Source organism: Panthera leo, chromosome E1, assembly GCF_018350215.1.
Source record: "Panthera leo isolate Ple1 chromosome E1, P.leo_Ple1_pat1.1, whole genome shotgun sequence".
In the NCBI taxonomy this organism is placed as follows: domain Eukaryota; kingdom Metazoa; phylum Chordata; class Mammalia; order Carnivora; family Felidae; genus Panthera; species Panthera leo.
In genome coordinates, this window is record NC_056692.1 from 2446172 (window position 1) to 2465696 (window position 19525).

The 19525-nt window shown below is 59.7% G+C and overlaps 2 protein-coding genes across 2 annotated transcripts; both read left to right on the forward strand.

Moving 5' to 3' along the window:
* The first annotated feature begins 211 nt into the window (after positions 1-211).
* Positions 212-11897, forward strand: WRAP53 (WD repeat containing antisense to TP53). Its single transcript, XM_042915569.1, has 10 exons — positions 212-930; positions 1066-1164; positions 1433-1544; positions 9548-9636; positions 9864-9954; positions 10048-10180; positions 10730-10938; positions 11156-11259; positions 11402-11536; positions 11651-11897. Exons 1-10 carry the CDS (start codon positions 536-538, stop codon positions 11895-11897), a joined length of 1614 nt encoding a protein of 537 aa, XP_042771503.1. The 5' UTR covers positions 212-535.
* Positions 11898-14083: 2186 nt separating this feature from the next.
* On the forward strand, positions 14084-18577 carry EFNB3 (ephrin B3). The gene is given in 6 exon segments (XM_042917084.1): positions 14084-14205; positions 16398-16462; positions 16465-16689; positions 16881-16973; positions 17087-17191; positions 17655-18577. Coding segments are annotated over 6 exon segments (1020 nt in total). The 3' UTR covers positions 18065-18577.
* The last annotated feature ends 948 nt before the right edge of the window (positions 18578-19525 follow it).

Sequence of the window (19525 nt, forward strand, 5' to 3'; positions counted from 1 at the left end):
GAAGTGTGAGGAATTTGGCGAATGAGAAGCAAAAGGATCAAAATCAAGTATAGCGCTAGCGCCCTCTTGCAGGTGAGGGGGGAGTAGGTGCTTTAAGAGTGACGGAGGGAGACGGCAGGGGGAGCTCAAGCCCTTCAAACAGAGGCGGAAGCTTTCGGACTACGACACCCAGCAGCCACCGGGAGCCCCAGGGCGTGATGGGTACGGTAAACCCTCGTGACCTGTTACGTGCTTGCCCCGCCCCTCTCCCGGGTCGCCCGCGAAATCCGATCGGGAGGCGGAGGTCCAATTGAAAGGTGCGGCCAAATCCCGCGAGAGCGCGTGGCTCTTAGGGACCGAGCGGGTCGAGGAACGCCGAGCTTGCCACCTTGGTGTCCCTGTGTCCGCCTCGCCTTCCCGGGGTCTTCCGCCCCCTCCCGGAGGAAGGAGGCAGGCGCAGGTAGGTGCTCCAGTTCGGCGTCCGGAGCCTTGCGAACTCTGCGGCGGGGCGAGGGTTGCCCGGCCGAGGCCAGTGTGGCCGCGCGTCCTCGGCAGCATGAACGCGCCGGAGGCGCCCGTGTTAGCCCCGGACCCGGACCCGGCCCCCGCCCCGGCCCGCCTCTCTCCTCAAGCTTCCCTGACGGATAAAGACCCGGACCCTGAACCGATACCACCGCCGGCCGATGGGGACGAGCCGCCCCGCTTGTCCCCAGATCCCAAGGCCGGTTCAGCTGGTTCCCAGGAGACGGGAGAGGGAGGCCCAGCTTCTATCTCCGCCCCCCCGGAAACGGGGTTCGGTACTCCTAGGGAGCCGAGCCCTCCAGTCGAGGAGCCAGAACTTTCTGAGAATGTGAGCCCTCCTGCAGAAGAGACGGACAGGCCGGAGCTGGGGCCCGGAGAGCCCACAGCAGGCGTGTCTGAGGAAGCTCCTCCGGAGGATGAGGGATTCAGGTAAGTGGTGATGGCGTGGACGCAGAGATCCGGGGAGATGGGGAGCGTGAGAGGTGTGCTTCTTCGCGGGTCTTGGGGCCCACTTCACCAGGCCCCTTTCCTCCTTGCCTTGTTGTCTCCCCATCTTCCTTCCAGCACCTGGAGCTATAGCTTCTCCCAGCTACCTCGATTTCTCAGTGGTTCCTGGTCCGAGTTCAGCGCCCAGCCCGAGAACTTCTTGAAGGGCTGTAAGTGGTAAGTTAAGGGTAATGGGGCGGGGGGACAACCGTGCCCAGGATTTTTACCATAAAAAGACCTCCCTCCAGTTATCTTGGAGAAGAGCCCATCGAGGTGGGAGTTGGGAAGAAAGTAAAAGTTCCTCTTGGACTGAGCTTACGTTTCACCTAGAAATATGTGTCTTCCACTTTTCTCAGGGTCTTGGGGTGCTTACCTACCCCCAGGGGGAGCCTGGCACTTGGAAAATAGAGCCCTGCCCAGCTTTCTAACTCTTTCCTATTTCTAGGGCCCCTGATGGTTCCTGCATCTTGACCAACAGTGCTGATAACATCCTGCGTATTTATAACCTGCCCCCAGAGCTGTACAATGAGGGGGAACAGCTGGAATATGCAGAAATGGTAAGGGTAGGGGCTGCCTCTGTCCCGTCACCGGACGCTGCACGGGTCAGCCCCGCGCATGGCTGGAGAAAGTTGAGTCCACGTGTTTCCTGACCGCAAACAGAACGTTTCTTCACGAACGTTCACAGGTAGCACGTTCTACCCTGGACGCGGAGATATTTAAGGCGGTGTTTGCCCGTTCTTTACTCGTGAATGTGTGTTTTCCATCAAAGAACGGTGGGTTTGTCGTGGCGGTATTTAGTTGACTTACAGGTAATTATTGAACGACTGCCAATGTGTCAGTTACCGTATTTGGTGCCGGCATAAAGTGCTGAAGGAGACAGAAGAGTTGGTTTGCTGTCTTGTGTGGGAGACAGACAACAGACGTGGAAACTGACAAACGAGGAAGTTCGTTATAAAGGTTAGCAAGTGGTGTGAAGGAAATAAATAGAACGAGGAGGAAGTAACGAGAGGACGCCACTTTACTTATGTATTTTAAGTTTATTTAGAGAGAGAGAGCTCGAGCACCAGCGTGCACAAGTGGAGGAGGGGCTGGGAGAAGGAGAGAAGAAGCCCAAGCGGGCTCCGCACCGTCGGTGCAGATCCCGACCGCGGGCTCAAACTCATGAACTGTGAGATCATGATCTGGGCCGAGATCAAGATGTTTAAGCGAGCCAGCCAGGTGCCCCTAGAGGAGACCACTTGAGATAAACTGGTCAGGAAGGAGCTCTGAGCAGGAGACGGTTGAGTTGAGACGTGAAGGGTGATGGGGTCAGTTATGTGAAGAACGTCCCGGGAAGAGGCAATGATTTTACAGAGGCCCAGGGCTAAGAGGGAGCTTTGTGTGTTCCAGGAACGGAAAGTAGGCCAGTGTGCCTGGACTGAGGCCAGTGAGGGGGAGAGTGTGGTGAGGACGGATTCCACAACCCATATCGGGTTGGATCTGGTGGGTAGGCCATTTGGGGTTTATCTGGGAAGCCAGGGGAGAGTTTTAAGACAGAAGAGTGTGGGGCGCCTGGGTGGCTCAGTCCGTGAAGCGTCTGAGTTCATTCAGCCCAGGTGAAGATCTCACGGTTCGTGAGTTCAAGCCCTGCATTGGGCTCTGTGCTCCTTTTCTGCTCTCTCTCTGTCTCTCTCTCAAGCATGAATAAATGTTAAACACACACACACACACACACAGAAGAGTGAAGGGAAGGCCAAAGTTTAGAGAGCGGATCGTGGTGAGCAAGAGTGAAATCGGGGGGATCCATCAGGATGAGTTTATCACGGTCCAGGTGAGAGACGGTGGTGGCTGGGGCCAGGCGGTGGCAGGAGACGTGGAGAGGTGTGGATGGGCTTGAAGCGTATTTTGTAGGACGTGGACGGTACAGGGAAGGAGGCGATCACTGGCGACGTCCGGGTTCTCGCAGCCCCGGGGGGACAGGGGTACGATTTACTCAGAGGAGGAAACAGATAGGAGGAGGCCTCAGACAAGTGAAGCGTTTTTAGGTCTGTGTGAAACGTGAAGCCAGGGGAGAAGGCGGGGCTGGGATGTACTTTGGGAAGTGGAGGAGCACGTGGACGGGATCTGGCCTCTTGTGAACGATTCAGTGTCAGGACCGTGTGGCTGGAGGGGGAGGAGGCTCACACAGAGCCCGGAGCGCTCGAGCAGATGGGGGTGGCGTGCAGGACGGATGGCAGAGGCCGAGGCAGGGTCAGGTCCGATGCCGCTGAGGGCGAGACGCAGAGAGTGGCGGAAGGCGTTAGTGGCCTTAGCGGGAGCGCTTTGAGAAAAGCAATGGAGGCAGAAACCCAGGTAGCGTGGGTAGAGGAGGTACAGACGGTTCTTTGGAAAGTTTTCTTGCGGAAGGGTGTCGAGAAACGGAATGGCGGCCAGAGGGAACGTGGGGCCAAAGAAGGGTTCGCGGGGTGCTTCTGCAGCGTCAGGAATAACCCCGTAGACACGGAGGAATGGATGCTGAAGGGGAGAGGCGGGTAACAGGTCCCTGAGAGGCTGGCCGAGGACAGGATCCGGAGGCCATCAGAGGACTTGGTTCGGTGGGGAACGCTCTCTCGAGGTAGGAAGAGAGGCAGCCGTTTGGGGGTCGGAGGGTTTGTGGGTCTCCTCTCTTGGCTTCTCAGGGAAGCAGAGAGGGAGCTGACCTGCTGAAGGAAGGGGGTCTGTGGGGAGAGAGCAGGAGGCGGGGATGACTGGTCCCGGCGAGTCGAAGATCTAAACGGGCGAGGAATGCGGTAACATCGCTGTTCTGTGCTCAGCGCCCTCTAGGAATTTGTTGCCGTCCGTTTAAGGTGAGATCTGTTAACTTCCTTGTGCGTCGCTTCCCAGCAAGCGAATCGAGCCCGTTTTTCCTGTGTGTGACATGAGGATGACAGCAACAGCACCCACCCCACACAGCCGTCGGGAGCAGTAAAAGAATTAGCGGGCCGTGTTCGAACCAGCGCCTTTTCTGTGTTCGGTGAACACCGCTGGCGGGTGTGAGCTGGGTCAAGCGCGGCAGAGGAGGCTGGTGTGGCTGGGGTTTGCCGGCCGAGAAAGGCGGGTGTCTTGAGAGCGTCTGCAGGGGCATCCGGGCGGCGGCAGACTCGAATGGAAAGCGGACGAGGAGGTGGATCGTAAATGTGTTTTTGATGAAGCAGAATAATTGTCGTGGTGGAAAGAGAGCACGTTACCTGGCCAGGTGGGAGACGGTGGCCAGAGATGGTGCGGCGACAGGAGCATCTGCGGGGAGCGAGGCAGTGAATCGGAGAGGGTGACAGAAAGGTGGGGGGCCGGTGTGGTGGCAAGGAGTACGGCCGGGGCTCCTGGCTGGCTCAGTAGAGCGTGGTGAGCCTTGATCTCGGGGTTGTGAGCTCGAGCCCCACATTGGACGTTGAGATCACTTAAAAATAAAATCTTAAGGTGCACCTGGGTGGCTCAGTCGGCTGAGTGTGTGAGTCTCGATTTTGGCTCAGGTCGTGATCCCAGGGTCATGGGATTGAGCCCCAAGTCCGGCTCCGTGCTGAGCTTGGAGCCTGCCTAAGACCCTCTCTCTCTCTCTCTCTCTCTGTCTCTCTCTGTCTCTCTCTGTCTCTCCTCCCACTTTCTCTTCCTCTCTCTCCCATCCCTCCCCTCTCCCCTGCGCGCGCTCTCTCTCTCTCTCTCTCTCTCTCTCTCTCTCTCTAAAATAAAGGTAAAATCTTAAAAAAAGAGCTTAAGGCAGTGCCTGGGTGGCACAGTTGGTTAAGCATCTGACTCTTGATTTCGGCTCAGGTCACGATCTAGTGGTTCATGGGATGGAGCCTGGAGTCAAGCTCTGAGCTGACAGCATGGGACCTGCTTGGGATTCTGTCTCTCTCTCTCTCTGTCTGTCTCTCTCTCTCACATACACAAAATAAATAAATAAATATTTTTTAAATGCGGAGAAGCTGGAGTTTGGGGAAGCGAAAAGATTTGGAAATGGCTACCGTGAGCAAGGTTGACACTCACCCCGCCCCCTCCTGTCCCTGAGGTGTGCCCTGGGGAGGAGGAGAACGAGAGAAAGTGGCGACGGCCGCCTTGAAGATGGGGACTGAGAGAAAGTGGTGACGGCCGCCTCGAAGATGGGGGCCCAGTCCCGGGGACGGCTTGGTCGCTCACCTAACCGGCAGAGGCCGCCCCTGTTGGCGATCTCTGTGCGACATGCAGGGCGTTCCAGGCCCCGTTCTTGCAGGTGTTGTCTCGGGGGCCGGGTGGGCATGGTGGGCCGTCCCGAAAGAGCTCAGGAGCAGGGGTCGTTAGAAGAGCTTCTGGAAGCGCGGCAGGGTGAGAATTTATTGCACCATTCGTTTAGGAAAAACGGGAATGGTGAAAGAGAAAAGGCATCATTAGCCACCACTGTACAAAATTCAGCCTTTAAATTATCCCCTCTTCTTTCGGCCTGTACAGTACGGAGGCTTTTTATGTGGTTGTGTTCCTACAGTAGCTGGTTTTGTACGCTGCTTTTTTGTTTTGTTAACAGTCGGCTCCTAAGTGATTTCCGTGGTGCTTCGGTCTCCATAGTTACCGTATTTAATGGTGTATGAGACTACACCGAGTGCCCGCGATTGATGATTTTCATACCTATTCCCCTGCTTTGGGCATTTGGGTTGTTTCCAGGATTTTTGTATCCTAAATTATTCAGTGAACATCTTCATGTGTTTTGACGGAGATTCTTTTCCTAAGAGAAGTTTGATGAGTAAGAAATACTCTAGGTCAAAAGTATCAATATTTGTTCTACATCTTGTAGACAGATACCCAGTCTGTTTTCAAAAGCTCTTCTTTTTTTTTTTTTAAACTGCTGTTAGCCGTGTGAGTGTACGAGTTGTATCACAAGTGCACGCATCAGATGATTACACTTCATGTGTCTGCAAGTTTAGGATTTGGAAATGGATACAGTTAGTGTAGGTGGGGAAATGGGAGGAGGTCACTTTTGAGTATTGTCATACACTCGTTTCTTTTTCTTTTTTTTTTTTTAGTGTTTATTTATTTTTGAGAGACAGAGTGCGAGCAGGGGAGGGGCAGAGAGAGAGGGAGACACAGAATCCGAGCAGGCTCCAGGCTCTGCGCTGACAGCTCAGATGCGGGGCTTGAACCACGAACTGTGAGATCATGACCTTAGCCGAAACGGGACATTTAACCAACTGAGCTACCCAGGCGCCCCTCCCTCTATGCACCTGTTTCTTCTTCCCAGCATGCTTTCTTAATTCCTCTCCTCTCTTCTGTGCCTTTTCACGGAGCTTTCTGGAACTCCTATCCCTAACTCCCCAGCCTCAGTCCTGAGTTCTGTCCCTGCCCTGGGGCCCTTGCCCGAGGCTTTCGCTCCCTATAGCCCTACCCAGGGGAACCTGCACATCTCAGGTTTGGAGGGGGGCTGTCCTCATCCCCCAAATGCTGCATCCAGATACTTGTGCTCTCTCTTGTAAAAACTTTTCCTTTGAGGCTTGTGCCGTTTGGTTCTCCCTCATTCACCAAGGACATGGGCACCTCATGGCTGTCCTGTGCACCCCAAGTCTTTCTACCGTCGTGGTGACGTCAGGTATCCACACCAGAAGGCTGGTCTCATCCTTTCATTTTCCCTGACCCTCCCCCCCCCCCCCCCCATCGAGTCCCCTTATCTCTCGGTTCCATCTGCTTCTCCCTACTCCACTGTCCCCGCTTTAAGTCAGGTCACTATTGGGGGCCTCATGTTACTGGAACCGTCTTCTGTCTTCGCTCATCAGAACATGACTTTCTGACTGCCGATGATACGCTAGGTGTTGGGGAAAACGTGGTGAGCCGGACAGGTGTGACTGTTGCCTCCTCAGATGGGTACGACGCAGGGCGAGGGGCAGAGGGCTGTAGGAACACGGAGCGCGGCTCCTTGCTCCGCAGGAGGGGTTAGGGGAGGCTTCGCAGGGGAAGACGCCTCCAAGAGACCGGAAGCGTGATCGGCATTCAGCCAGGAGGAATTGTTGAGGGGAGCGAAGGAGGAACATTCCAGACCTGGATGCTGGCGTGTGTGAAAGCCTGTCGATCGGGAGTACGGTACGTTGGCACCTTCTGGGAGCTGGGAGTCCCACCGGGATGTGGAGATTCTAAAGGGGTGAGTACGGAGGGGTGCGCCACGAGAGGTGGGTAGGGGCCAACACCTGGTAAGGAGATCGGGTCTCGTACTGAGGGTCACCCGGAGTCACTGGACGTTTTAAGCAGGAGAGTGACGCGGGGCCGGATTCCAGCCCGATGAGGTCTCCGTGGCCCGCTCGTGGCTGCAGCGTGGAGAACGGGCGGGCAGGCTGGGGTGCGGCGGTGCGGGGAGGCCCGGAGAACACGCAGACTCGCACAAATGCTGGCAGGAAGGCGGTGGCTTCGGTGGGAACGAAAGGGCGTGGACACGTTCGAGAGACCCCGGGGCGGCGGACCCGGCAAGATTTTGGATCGGCGGCCGCTACTTGGTTTTGCGCGGGCTGGACCAGGAGTGGAAAGTGGGTGAGGGGTAGGAGTGGTCAAGGCTGCCGCTCAGATTTGCGGCTTCCACACTTGGATGTGGAGCCCCGGGTGGGGGGGGAGGGGGGGAGTAGGTTTGAAGGAGGCGGAAGCCGGGTCTGTCACAGACAAGCCGAGCGTGAGGTGCCCGTGGGATGTGTGAGCGGAGCGTTGTGCCAGGCGGCCTGACGTGTGTGTTCGGAGCGGGGGCCGAGGGCATGGGTGCGTGACGTCGCGCCGAGGGCCAGCGAATAACTGACAAAGGGCTGTTACCCAGACGATTGAAAGACTCCCTTCCGATTAGTAAGGAGAAGCCAGTAACTTGGGAAAGTGAGCAGAACCTACGAAGAGGTGTGCCTAAGCACATACTGAACGTAGGTGAACGTCTGACCCTAGTAGTCATGGGGGAAAGGCAACTTCGCAGTCCAGTGAAGTTCCGCTTCACAGCCTTTAAAAATAAGTTTTTTTAAATGCTTATTTTGTATTTGAGAGAGAAAGAGACAGCACGAGCAGGGGAGGGGAGGGGCAGAGAGAGAGGGAGGCAGAGAACCCGAGGCAGGCTCCAGGCTCCGAGCCGTCAGCGCAGAGCCCGACGCCGGGCTCGAACTCACGAACCGTGAGATCGTGACCTGAGCCGAAGTCGGACGCTCAACCGACTGAGCCCCCCAGGCGCCAGCACAGCCTTTTATTGGCAAAAACTTGGAGGTCTGGCCGCACCAAGGGGCCGCGGGCACTCCCTTGCACGCCGCACAGCGGCGGTGGGAGAGTGAATGCGGATGATCCCTCTGGGCCAGCGGGTGACCCCGATCGGCAGAGTTGGCAGAGTGGGTGCCACAGAGCCCGGTCATCTGGCAGAAGCTGCGGAGAGGCCCTCCCACACGCGTACCGGAATGCTCAAAGCCCTCCACCCAACATATGGAAAAACGTGGGTGACTGTCAGCAGAGAAGGATAGTGTGTGGGGTGCTGCCCGGCGGTGAAGGTGCCTGAGTTAGAGCTAAGCGTGTCACTGCGGTGAAATCCCCCAGTCACAAAGGGATGCAAAAGGTCTGGTGCCTTCGGTATTAAAGGTAAAGGCCACGCAAGACCACGGTAGACGACGTCGTCTGGGCGTTTCTCGTATGAATACATTTCTAAAGAAATGCACGAATACCTCTGAGGGAGGGTGTCCTTGGGAAGAAGTTTTAACTGCCTTGTATTTTCCTTTTTTAAGCTGGGTGGAGGAGTCACAGGAAGTTTTAAATCTACTTCTTTGCATGTTTGAACTGTTTAATACTATTTTTTAAAGGATCTAACGGCATCCAGTCGGTGCTCGGTAAATATTGGTATCAGTGGTTGGTTTGTAGTTTTTGTTTCTTTTCTTTACTTTTCTCTTTTTTCTTTTGTTTTTTCCTTCCTTTTTTGCTTTAAGTTTATGTATTTTGGGGCACCTGGGTGGCTCAGTTGGTTAAGCATCAGACTTCGGCTTGAGTCATGATCTCACGGCTTGTGAGTTTGAGCTCCATTTTGGGTGAGCATAAGACCTGCTTCTCTCTCTCTCTCCTTCTTTCTCTCTCCCACTCTCCCTCTCCCTCTCCGTCTACCCCTCGCTCATGCCCTCTCTCAAAAAAAAAAATTTTAAAAATAAAGTTTAAGAATTTTTTGAGAGAGACAGACGTCACAAGCAGGGGAGGGGCAGAGAGAGAGGGGGACAGAGGCTCCAAAGCGGGCTCCCCTCTGACAGCAGAGGGCCTGATGTGGGGCTCGAACTCATGAGCTGTGAAATCATGACCTGAGCTGAAGTCAGATGCAGGCTCAACCAACTGAGCCACCAGGCTTGTTTCTTCTTAAGTGTTTAAAAAGCAAAAGAAGAAGTCTGTATGGCATTTGGTGGCCCAAATCCGACACGACAGTCTGAGCTGATCCTTGACTGTTGAGATCAGGATTCTGTTCTTCGTATCGACACCATCTGCCTTCTCCCCCCGGTTAAATGCCGACAGACAGTCCCCCTTTGGCATAAAGCTTCTGTAGCACGAGTCTGCCTCCTTTTCCTGCCAGTGACCCAGGCGTTCCTGCATCTCTGTCCAGGCCCCCGTCCTTCGAATGGTGGAAGGTGACACCATCTACGATTACTGCTGGTATTCGCTGATGTCTTCAACTGAGCCAGACACCTCCTAGTAAGTGATGTCCTTTGCCTCCCCTCCGCCTTCCCCTCTCAGCGTCCTTCCCCCCCCCCCCACAAGTTTCAAGGGGATCCTCTACGGAGAGCGAGCGAGGGACTGGCAGGGGGCTCGGGAGGAGGGAAGGCTGCTGTACCCTTCGATGCGGGCTGAGAGGGCCGGCCAGTTGGCTTCCTCCCCTTCCTTCGACAGCACCGGGGCCTCAGTGTCCGTGTCTCTCTCAGCGTGGCCAGCAGCAGCCGGGAGAACCCCATTCACATCTGGGATGCGTTCACCGGACAGCTCCGGGCTTCCTTCCGTGCCTACAACCACCTGGTAGGGGCCTCCCCGCCCGTCCCAGGGCTCGTCCTCGCCCAGCTCCTTCCCGGGGGCCACCTGAGGCTGTTTGCACGGCTTTCCTGCCTTTAGGACGAGCTGACGGCAGCCCACTCGCTCTGCTTCTCCCCGGACGGCTCCCAGCTCTTCTGTGGCTTCAACAGGACCGTGCGTGTCTTTTCCACGGCCCGGCCTGGCCGTGACTGCGAGGTCCGAGCCACGTTTGGTGAGCATCTGTGCCTCCCAGGAGAGGAGGAAGGGGGAGGGCACTGCCACGTGCAGAGGGGCCTCGTGTGAGCCGGGGGACCGGGCCCGTCTCGTCGTCTTCAGTACAGCCCAGGGAGGCAGGTCCTACTCGGGGGGCAGAGGAGAAAACAGATTCAGGGAGGGGGCGAAACTCTCCCAAGGTCAGCCTGGTTCACTCCTGAGCCCGTGCCCTGTCGGCCGTGTGCCTCTTGATCTCTAAAATCTTGGTCTCTCTGGGAAATCGGAAGTGAGGTGGATTTCATTTTCCTATGAGCCTTTAGGTTTCCATCCCTTCGAGGAGAAACAGATTTGAGAAGGAAGAAATGAGTCTTGAAGAAGAAATTTAGGTCCTTTGCGGGGATAGAAGGATCTGGGGAGCATCGGGATCTTTAGCCTGCTCGAGGCAGACGGGACAGGGGAGGCCCTGGTTCCCTGCACGTGGAACAAGAGACAGAGATGCACCCCTGATCAGCCCGGTTAATGTCCGGTGTCCTTGCCCCGTCCCCAACTTTGTTCCGTCCTTTTCTAGCAAAAAAGCAGGGCCAGAGTGGCATCATCTCCTGCATAGCCTTCAGCCCAGCCCAGCCGCTCTATGCCTGTGGCTCCTACGGCCGTTCCCTGGGTCTGTATGCCTGTGACGACGGCTCCCCTCTTGCCTTGCTGGGAGGACACCAAGGAGGCGTCACTCACCTTTGCTTTCACCCCGATGGCAACCGCTTCTTCTCAGGAGCCCGCAAGGTAGGGGTCACGTCCTGAGATCGCAAAGAGGGCGCACAGAAGGCAGCAGTGGGGATGCAGTCTGTGACGTGTTGGGGTCGGACGTGGGAAAAAACTAAGCCAAGCTAAGGGAGTGTCTGCAAACCTTGGGGACGGGGACGTCCCCAAGCGGGGGACGAGCGGGGACGTCTCGTGCGGGAGGGGGAATGGACTCCAGGCCCCTGGTCTGTGTCTTCAGGATGCTGAGCTTCTGTGCTGGGATCTCCGGCAGCCCGGTCATCCACTGTGGTCCCTGAGTCGAGAGGTGACCACCAATCAGCGCGTCTACTTCGATCTGGACCCGTGAGTGACCGAGTCCTTCCTGCCCAGCGTCCCAGTGCCCCCGGGATGTCAGAGCCCAGCCGTAGGTCCCAGCCCCTGGCCGTGAGTGGTTCCTGCCCCCGGGGGTGATGACTCCGTGTCAACAGGCTTCTCTTCTCCCCAGGACTGGGCAGTTCTTAGTGAGCGGAAGCACCAACGGGGCGGTGTCCGTGTGGGACACCAGCGGGGCCGGACGCGAGGGGAAGCCGGAGCCAGTGCTGAGTTTTCTGCCCCAGAAGGACTGCACCAACGGAGTGAGGTCGTCGGTTAATGCCACAGATCTTGGGGCTCGGGCTGGGGAGGGACGGGGGTGCCGAGGGAACAGGCATCCTCTCTCAGGATGCTGACAGGCCCTGCCTGTCTCTCCCTGCAGCCTGCACCCCAGCCTGCCATTGCTGGCCACCGCGTCGGGTCAGCGTGTGTTTCCGGAGCCCACGGACAGTGAGGACGAAGGGGAGCAGCGGGGGGACCTTCCTCTGCTTTCCATGCGCCACGTCCGCTTTGAAAGTCAGCTTCAGCTCTGGTGGTGTGGGGGGGGCCCGGACACCGGGGTCGCTGACGCTCACCGGGACGGGCAGGGACAGGGAGGGACAGAGGAAGGTGGGGGCGAGTTGATATAAAAAGGTTTTATATGGTACCAGAGTCTTCGTGTCTTTGGGGGGAGGCAAATGCTGGGGATGGGGCCGGGTGGGGTCCAGGTGGGCCCCCTTGTCCAGCAGCGGTGGGGGCTGGCGGCTCCTTCCCGACACCGACACGGACACCGGGGTTGAGAGGTGGGACTAGGCGGGAGCCAATGGGGCTGCGGGGCTCGGTGTGAAGTCAAGGGAGTGGGGGTGGGGCTTCATGCCATTGACTGGCCAGTTGCTAGGCAACTCGGTAAACTGAAGGGGGGGGAACCTGTTTGAAATCTCGGTCCCAAGGTGGGGGCGGCAGGGGTCAGGGTGAGCGGTGGCTGAGCAGGAGTGGCAGGAGCGGTGTGTCAGACTGTTGGGTGTGACTGCGTGAGACTGTGCAGACGGTGACAGACAAGACACCCGCTCACTCGCGCTCGACACTGTTTACCACCATCCGGCAGCAGAGGGACCATTACTCAGCTCTGGGGGAAGGGGAGCAGGAGCACCCGCCTCTCCCCTGGACTCCCCCAGGAGGCAGGCGACTGAGTGGCCAGAGTCAAGGACACATACGAAAGAGTAAAGGTGCCTCCCGAGAAACCACAGGCGTCACATTCCGTATTTCGGATAGATGCGGGACAAGGGCGGGAGCCTTCCATTGGGCAGCTGTCCCTGGTCCCGCTTCTCCATCCATCCGCTTGATTGGGGGTTGGGGTGGGGGGGGGAGAGTATGTTATTTCAGGCAGTGGCTCTGCCCCACCCCCTCCCTCGCCAGACACTGAGAAGGGGGCTCTGAAGAGACTGTCAGCGGGGGATCTGCTTTGGGACCTCACCATCAGAGGGAAGGGACTGGGGGCCTGTGACGGCAGAGGGGAGAGGAATGTCACCTCTGCCCAGAGATGCTGAAAGCGAGGGAGGGTTCTTACACCCAAAAAGGCAAACCCTCCTCCCTTCCCCCAGGATAATTGGAAACAGCCCTTCCGGCTGAATGTGGGTTTGGGGAAAGGTACTGCCTTCCCTCCCCCAGCCCCGCTTCTCCCCACAGCCGTCCAAGAAGGGCCCGAGTTTACCCCCTTAAACCCTCGCCTTCCACCCAATCCCAGGTAACAGGAGAGGGCCCAGGAGCCCGGGACCAAAAAAAAAAAAAACAAAAACAACGACCCCAGGAGGAGGAGTTGAGCGACCTGGGTTGGGTTTCCGCCTTTACCCCAGACTCCCCGTGTGACCTTGGGCAAGTCACGGGGCCTGCCCGAGCCTCAGTTTCTCTCCCCCCCTGCAATGGGGAGCCTGCGGCTCTGCCCCTCCCACTCGACACAGGTAGTCGCGACGGCCAACTCAGCCCACTTCGCAAAGTGCGGAGCCTTCAAGGTTATTACTATTCTCTCCAAACCCGCCGGGAGCCGCGGCGGCGCTCCGGGCTGGGGGAGGAGGCGGCGGCTGCGGGAGCCACGGGGGCCGGGCTCCTCCGGGCGGCGAGGGCGAGGGCCTTTCTGGATCCGAGAGCGGAAGGTTCCAGCCGCTCGGGCGGCCCGGGGGCCGGCGGGGGAGACGCGGCGGGGGGCGGCGGGGACAAAGGGGGCGCGGGGGGCCGCGCGGGCGGCCGGGGCGGGGCGGCGGGGCGCGGCGGCGGCGGCGGCGACGGGGCGGGCGGGAGGTGCGCGAGGTGAGGGCGGCGTGGGGGGCGTGGGCTGCGGGCTCCGCCGCCCGCTCCGCCGCGCGCTCCAGCTCCGGCTTTTCCCTCCGCCAGCCTCTCCCCCTCCCCGCCACTCCTTTAACTCCCCCCTCCTGGGCTCGGGACTGGTTTCCTCCCTTAGCCCGCTGCCCTCAATCCCGGCGAGGCTGGGGCTCCGGCTCGCGCCCCTCCCGCGCTCCCTCGTGCGGCGCCCCATGCCGCCCCCGCCCGGGCCCCGGCCGCCCCAGTCCCCCACTTAGGCCGGCGCTGCGATCCCGGGGCGCTGGAGCGTGGGCCGGGGGCGTAGGGCGCCTGCAGGCGGCCCCGGGAAGGGCTCTAGCGGGCTGAGCGCTCCGCGGCAGGGGCGCGGGCAGAGCAGGAAGCGGGTCCGCGTGGGAGCAGGGGGCGGCCGCCACCGGGGTGGTCGGGGCCGGATCGCCGGGGCAGCCGAGGCAGGCACGGCAGGGGGGTGAGCGACTTTGGGGGAGTTGGTGCCCCGCCCCCCCCAGGCCTTGGTGGGGTCATGGGGGCCCCCCGTTCTGGGCCGGGGGGCGTGCGAGTCGGGGCCCTGCTGCTGCTCGGCGTTTTGGGGCTGGTGTCTGGGCTCAGCCTGGAGCCTGTCTACTGGAATTCGGCGAATAAGAGGTGAGTGGCCCCGGGCTGGGGAGACCCCCACACCCTTCGGGCAGGGAGGAGGGAAGCTTCGGGGGTTCGGGGTGGGGAGCTGACTTCTCTGAGCTGGGAGGAGGCTGGAGGGAGGGTGCCAGTGCTCCGATGCGAGCCGATGGGTAACGAGACAGAGGTGATCTTGGGAGCCAGACTCCTGGGTCGCCAACAGACACGGCTGGATGTGGGTGGTGATCACCATGTGTCGGGAGTTGGAAAGACCCCACAGGGGGCAAGGATCGCAAAGTTCACGGGTAGCCGCGGGGAGGGTAGTGGAGTGGTTATTTGGGTTTGTGAAAGACGCGTGTCCTGTCGGGGGCTGGGCTTGGAGGGAGCCTGGTTAATGTCAGCTCTCCGGAGAGCCGCGGAGTAGGTGCCGCTGAGCGCGCTGGGGAAGGGGCAGGGTGCCTCCCTCCCCAGAAGGGACTCGGCCGCGGGAGGGAAGGGGGCTCAGTTTGGGGGCTCCGGGGGACAGCTCACCCAAGGCTTCTCGGCTCTGTCCACACCGTCTGTCCCCTAACTCTTGCCCACAGCCAGAGGGTCAGTGAGCCCTTGGCGGATCCAGTTCCCAAACCAGAAGATACTCCTGCCTTCCTGGCTTGGAGACTTTTTTTTCTGGAAGAAGCCTGGAGCCCCCTAAAGCCTCCTTCTTTCTCTTGCATCTGGAGTCCTGAGGACTCCTTTGCCACACCCCCCCCCCCCCCATCTGTGTTGCAAACTCTTCCATCAGACCCCTCTGTTCCTTGGCATGCTTGCTTTGCTCTGAAAAAAGGCCAGGGGTCACATGAAGCTTCTCATCACACAGGGTAAGACAGAACCCCTGGGAGGTCATCTAGGACCCTGGCCTCCATGCAGATCCCACTCCCGCTGGGCAAAAGAGTTCTGTGTTTTGAAAACTTCCTGCCTCCCTGGGGAGCCTGTGTGAGGCCAAGGGAAGGGGGTCGGCTTCGGCTTCGGAGCCCATCGGATCCGAGGTCTTAATCCGAGCTCCGCTGCTTTCCGCTGTGTGGCCTTGGGCCACTTAACCTTTCTGAGTCTGTAGTCTCCATCCTTACACCTTTTATGAGGATTAGAGGTAAGGTGTTTGAACGTATTACATGCTCATTAGAGGAGAACTAGAATTATCGGTTGTGTTCTCTTGACTTCCCAGCCTCCCCTCCCTCCCTCCCTGCTACGTCTCTTTGGGTATAATCTCAAATGTCTTTCCTCCGGCTCCTACCCACCAACTCCCAGCTGCAGTTTGAGTTATCAGGTGCAGCCTGAGGAAGTAAGTTAGGCTTATTCTGATAGGGTTGAGGAAAGGGGGGGTACGGTGTTCTGGGGGCTCTTTGGGATGTTGGCGGGGAGGGGGTGGGTCCTTTGGGAGTCTGGGAAGATAATGAGCGGCGGTCCCCGGGGACCCAGCTCTGAGACCTCGTGGCCGTTAATGCACAGGGAGGGGTCACAGGCGTTGGCAAGTGGCAGTGCTGGGCCAGCGGATGGCTGGGTTGAGGGAGATGTGGGCTCTAGGCTGTGGTTAGAAAGGTCAACTCCCTGAGTTCCACAGCAATAAGGCACTTTCCCTAGGAAGTCCGAGACCTGGAGGAGGAGGGGTAACTGAGCAGGGGGGGTGTCTGGGGCTCCTGGCCCCCAGACCGTGGTTCCCGTTAGCCTCACGTAGGGCCATGGCCAGGCCAGGCATTTAACTCCTGGCGCGTCCCCTGGCTGACTTGGGACGCTGGTCTGGATTCCCCTCCCCGGCCCACCCCTGGTGCCTCCCTTGCCCTGAGATCCCTCAAATTCAGTGGTGGCCTGGGGGAGGGGAGGCTCTGCCCCCATGGCCGTGCAATAGTGAAATCACCTGGGATGGGTGGGCTGTGTGGTTCCAGAGAGGCCAGCTCCTTGGTAACTGGCATCCTGTTGCCATGGCAACGGGGCTAGTGATGGAGGAGAGATGACAGTGTGCATGTGGTGAGGGCGGGCTGGAGAGTGCATTTGGGCACCGAGGGCCTAGAGACCTGTGCGCCTGGCCTCCCACCGCTTCCGAGCCCTGAGCGCCTGCCCCGTCGGAACAGACTTTCCACTCAGACGAAGGCCAAAGGCCGGCCTGCCAGGGATGTGGCGTGAGGGAGGCAAAGCTCTGGGGGCCAGACCTTTAACACCTCTCTTTGTCCACCTCGCCCTCCTGACAGATTCCAGGCAGAGGGGGGTTACGTGCTCTACCCTCAGATCGGGGACCGGCTTGACCTTCTCTGCCCCGGGCCCGGCCTCCTGGCCCCCACTCCTCTCCTAATTACGAGTTCTACAAGTTGTACCTGGTAGGGGGTGCCCAGGGCCGGCGCTGCGAGGCGCCCCCTGCCCCAAACCTGCTTCTCACTTGTGACCGGCCGGACCTGGATCTCCGCTTCACCATCAAGTTCCAGGAGTACAGTCCTAACCTCTGGGGCCACGAGTTCCGCTCACACCACGATTACTACATCATTGGTACTGCTGGGCGGAGGGCGGGGTCCGCGGGGAGATTCTCCCCCACCCAACCCCAAGACGGAGGGGCAGGGGAGGAGCCCCCGAGAGAGACCCCTGATGCCCCCCGGGGTGGTGTCAGGGCCAGGGAATGGGGACGGAAGAGGGGCTCGACTCTGGAGTGCCAACTTCTCCGTCTGGCTCTTCTCTCCCAGCCACGTCGGATGGGACCCGGGAAGGCCTGGAGAGCTTGCAGGGAGGTGTATGCCTCACTCGGGGCATGAAGGTGCTTCTCCGAGTAGGACAGAGTGAGTGGGGGGCCGGGGCGCACCTCCTAGGAGCCGAGGGAGGTTGGGGCAGCACCGTCAGGGCCCGGGGGCTGCTGTCTCAGCCCCCGCTGTCGGGTCTCCCCCATTTCCAGGCCCCCGAGGAGGGGCTGCCCCCAGAAAGCCTGTGTCTGAGATGCCCATGGAGAGAGACCGGGGGGCAGCTCACAGCCTGGAGCCTGGGAAGGAGAACATGCCAGGTAGGAACCGGGGGTCCAGTCTCCTGCCTTCCTCCCCCCCACCCCGCCCCAACCTCCTCTGCTCTCCGACCCCAGCTGCCCGCCTTCACCCTCTCCCTCCGCCTTCAGTTTTTGTTGTTTTTTTTTTTGGGGGGGGGGTGATACAGGAAACAGAAGAGGGGATGGGAGGGTGGGAGGGGAGTGGAAGCCGAGTGAGGAAAAGACTCAATTAGAAGTAATTACCCGAGCCAGTGTTTCAATCAGTGCAGTCAGAGAAGTGGGGGAAGGCTGCTTCGCGCCCAGCTGAAGGGCTGGACCCACCTGGATTCTGAGTGGGATTTCGGGGGGAAGGGGAGGCGGGGTCCCCAGGGGGCTCGGGCGCTGCCGGGGAAACCCACGGGGACCCCCGAGGCCGGGTGTCCGGAGGCCCAGGTGGCTCCTTCAGCCCCTCCCCCTCTTTCCTCCTTCACCCCTTCCCTGCCAGGTGACCCCACCAGCAATGCAACCTCCCGGGGTGCTGAAGGCCCCCTGCCCCCTCCCAGCATGCCCGCGGTGGCCGGGGCCGCGGGGGGGCTGGCGCTGCTGTTGCTGGGCGTGGCAGGGGCTGGGGGCGCCATGTGTTGGCGGAGACGGCGGGCCAAGCCTTCGGAGAGTCGCCACCCTGGTCCCGGCTCCTTCGGGAGGGGAGGGTCTCTGGGCCTGGGGGGTGGCGCTGTGATGGGACCTCGGGAGGCCGAGCCTGGGGAGCTAGGGATAGCTCTACGGGGTGGAGGGGCTGCAGACCCCCCGTTCTGTCCCCACTATGAGAAGGTGAGTGGTGACTACGGGCACCCTGTGTACATCGTGCAGGATGGGCCCCCCCAGAGCCCTCCAAACATCTACTACAAGGTATGAGGGCTTCTCCTCCCGGGCTCTCCTGGATCCAGCCCTCCTCGGGTGCTCCTCCGGTTTAAGTCCCGGTTGGAGGGCCACCTCTGGCATCTCCTCGGCCCCTCTGCGCCCCCCCCCCCCCCCGCCCCCAGCTTCTGTGCTCCTGGCTGTTGTCGCCCTCTTCTCCACTCTTAGGATTCCTTAAGACTCCTGCCCTCGGTTGGCCACGTGAGCCCCCCTCCGTCTCTGTGCTCCTGGGTCCTCTTTCCTTGGGGAGGGGGCAGGGACTCAGCCTCCTCTCCTGACCGCGACCCGGCGATCCCTGTGCCCCTCACACGCCGAGAGCCAGGGGCGGGAACAGTCTGTCTTTTGTCGGCATCCCTTCCTTTCTGCCTCTCACTGGTTTTCTCTTCTTGTCTCTTCTCTCTCTTATTCTGTCTCTGTCTCTCTCTCTTCTGCCTCTAGGTCTGTTCCCCTTCCCTAGCACCCCCCTCCCTACGCCTCCTCTTACCCTCTTGGCTTCTTTCCTCCGCCTCTCCCATCTCCCCCGGGTGGGGGTATGTAAGCATTCGTGCCCTCGGCCCCCTCTTCTGACCTCTCTCACCGACCCTCCCCTCAGTCTGCCAAAAACGGGGGCCTTAATGGGGAAGGCTCTGGCACTCCACCCCAGCTCTCCGGGCGTGGGCAGCGGGGCCTCCTTCTCTGCCCTGCCCCGGGCCCCCACGTACGTCCTCCGGCCATGTTGGGGTGGTTGGGTCATGACAGCCGCCATGAGAAGAAGTGTCCTGTTTTGTCAGTGGCCCATAGCAAGATGCGAACCGGTCGGGGCACGGCGTGGATTTGGTCTGACGCCGAGCGGGCCACTGGGGACAGGAAGTGACTTGCTCCAGACGGGCAGTGGCAGAAGCAGTGCGGCAGAAACTGGAAGTGCCTTCGTCTGAAATAGGAAGTGGTCCGGCTGGAACTCCAAGTGGCTTAGTCTGGGGGGGGCTCGTTGGGAGGGGGCGGGGGGGGCAAGGGGGAGGCGGCTGGTTCTTACTCTGTGGGGGGGGGGCGGGCAGGAAGAACTTCCTGTTTGAGGAGGAAGCTGGAACTCACGGACTGTGAGAAGGTAGGGTGGCCTGAGAAGGATCTTGCTTCCCCGGATCTCCCTTCCCTGTTCTCTGCGCTGCTTTCGGGACAGCGAAAGCGACTGCCATCAGCTGTGGTGGGCCCAACTTGTCATGTTCTTCTTCCCTTTCCCTACCCCGGTATAATCTCTGTCAATCAACGGGACTGTCCCAAGAACCCACGTGTTGTCCCCAGTAACCCGGAGGGCTGTCTTGTTCAGCACACCCTCTTACCTTCTAGTTCTTTCCGACTCCACGCGGCTCCCTTCTTAGTGACCAAAATGGTGGCCTACTGACCGGTCTAGCTGACCGTGGTACCTAGCAACCGTTTCCGTAGTGGCCAGCTTGTACCTCTTCCTGCCCTCTAGTGCACCGT

Coding starts and splice junctions, on each gene's coding strand:
- WRAP53 (XM_042915569.1), top strand. CDS start 536: ATGAACGCGCCGGAGGCGCCCGTGTTAGCCCCGGACCCGGACCCGGCC. Junction 10,181..10,729: donor CGAGGTCCGAGCCACGTTTG/GTGAGCATCTGT, acceptor GTCCTTTTCTAG/CAAAAAAGCAGGGCCAGAGT. Junction 11,260..11,401: donor GTCTACTTCGATCTGGACCC/GTGAGTGACCGA, acceptor TCTTCTCCCCAG/GACTGGGCAGTTCTTAGTGA.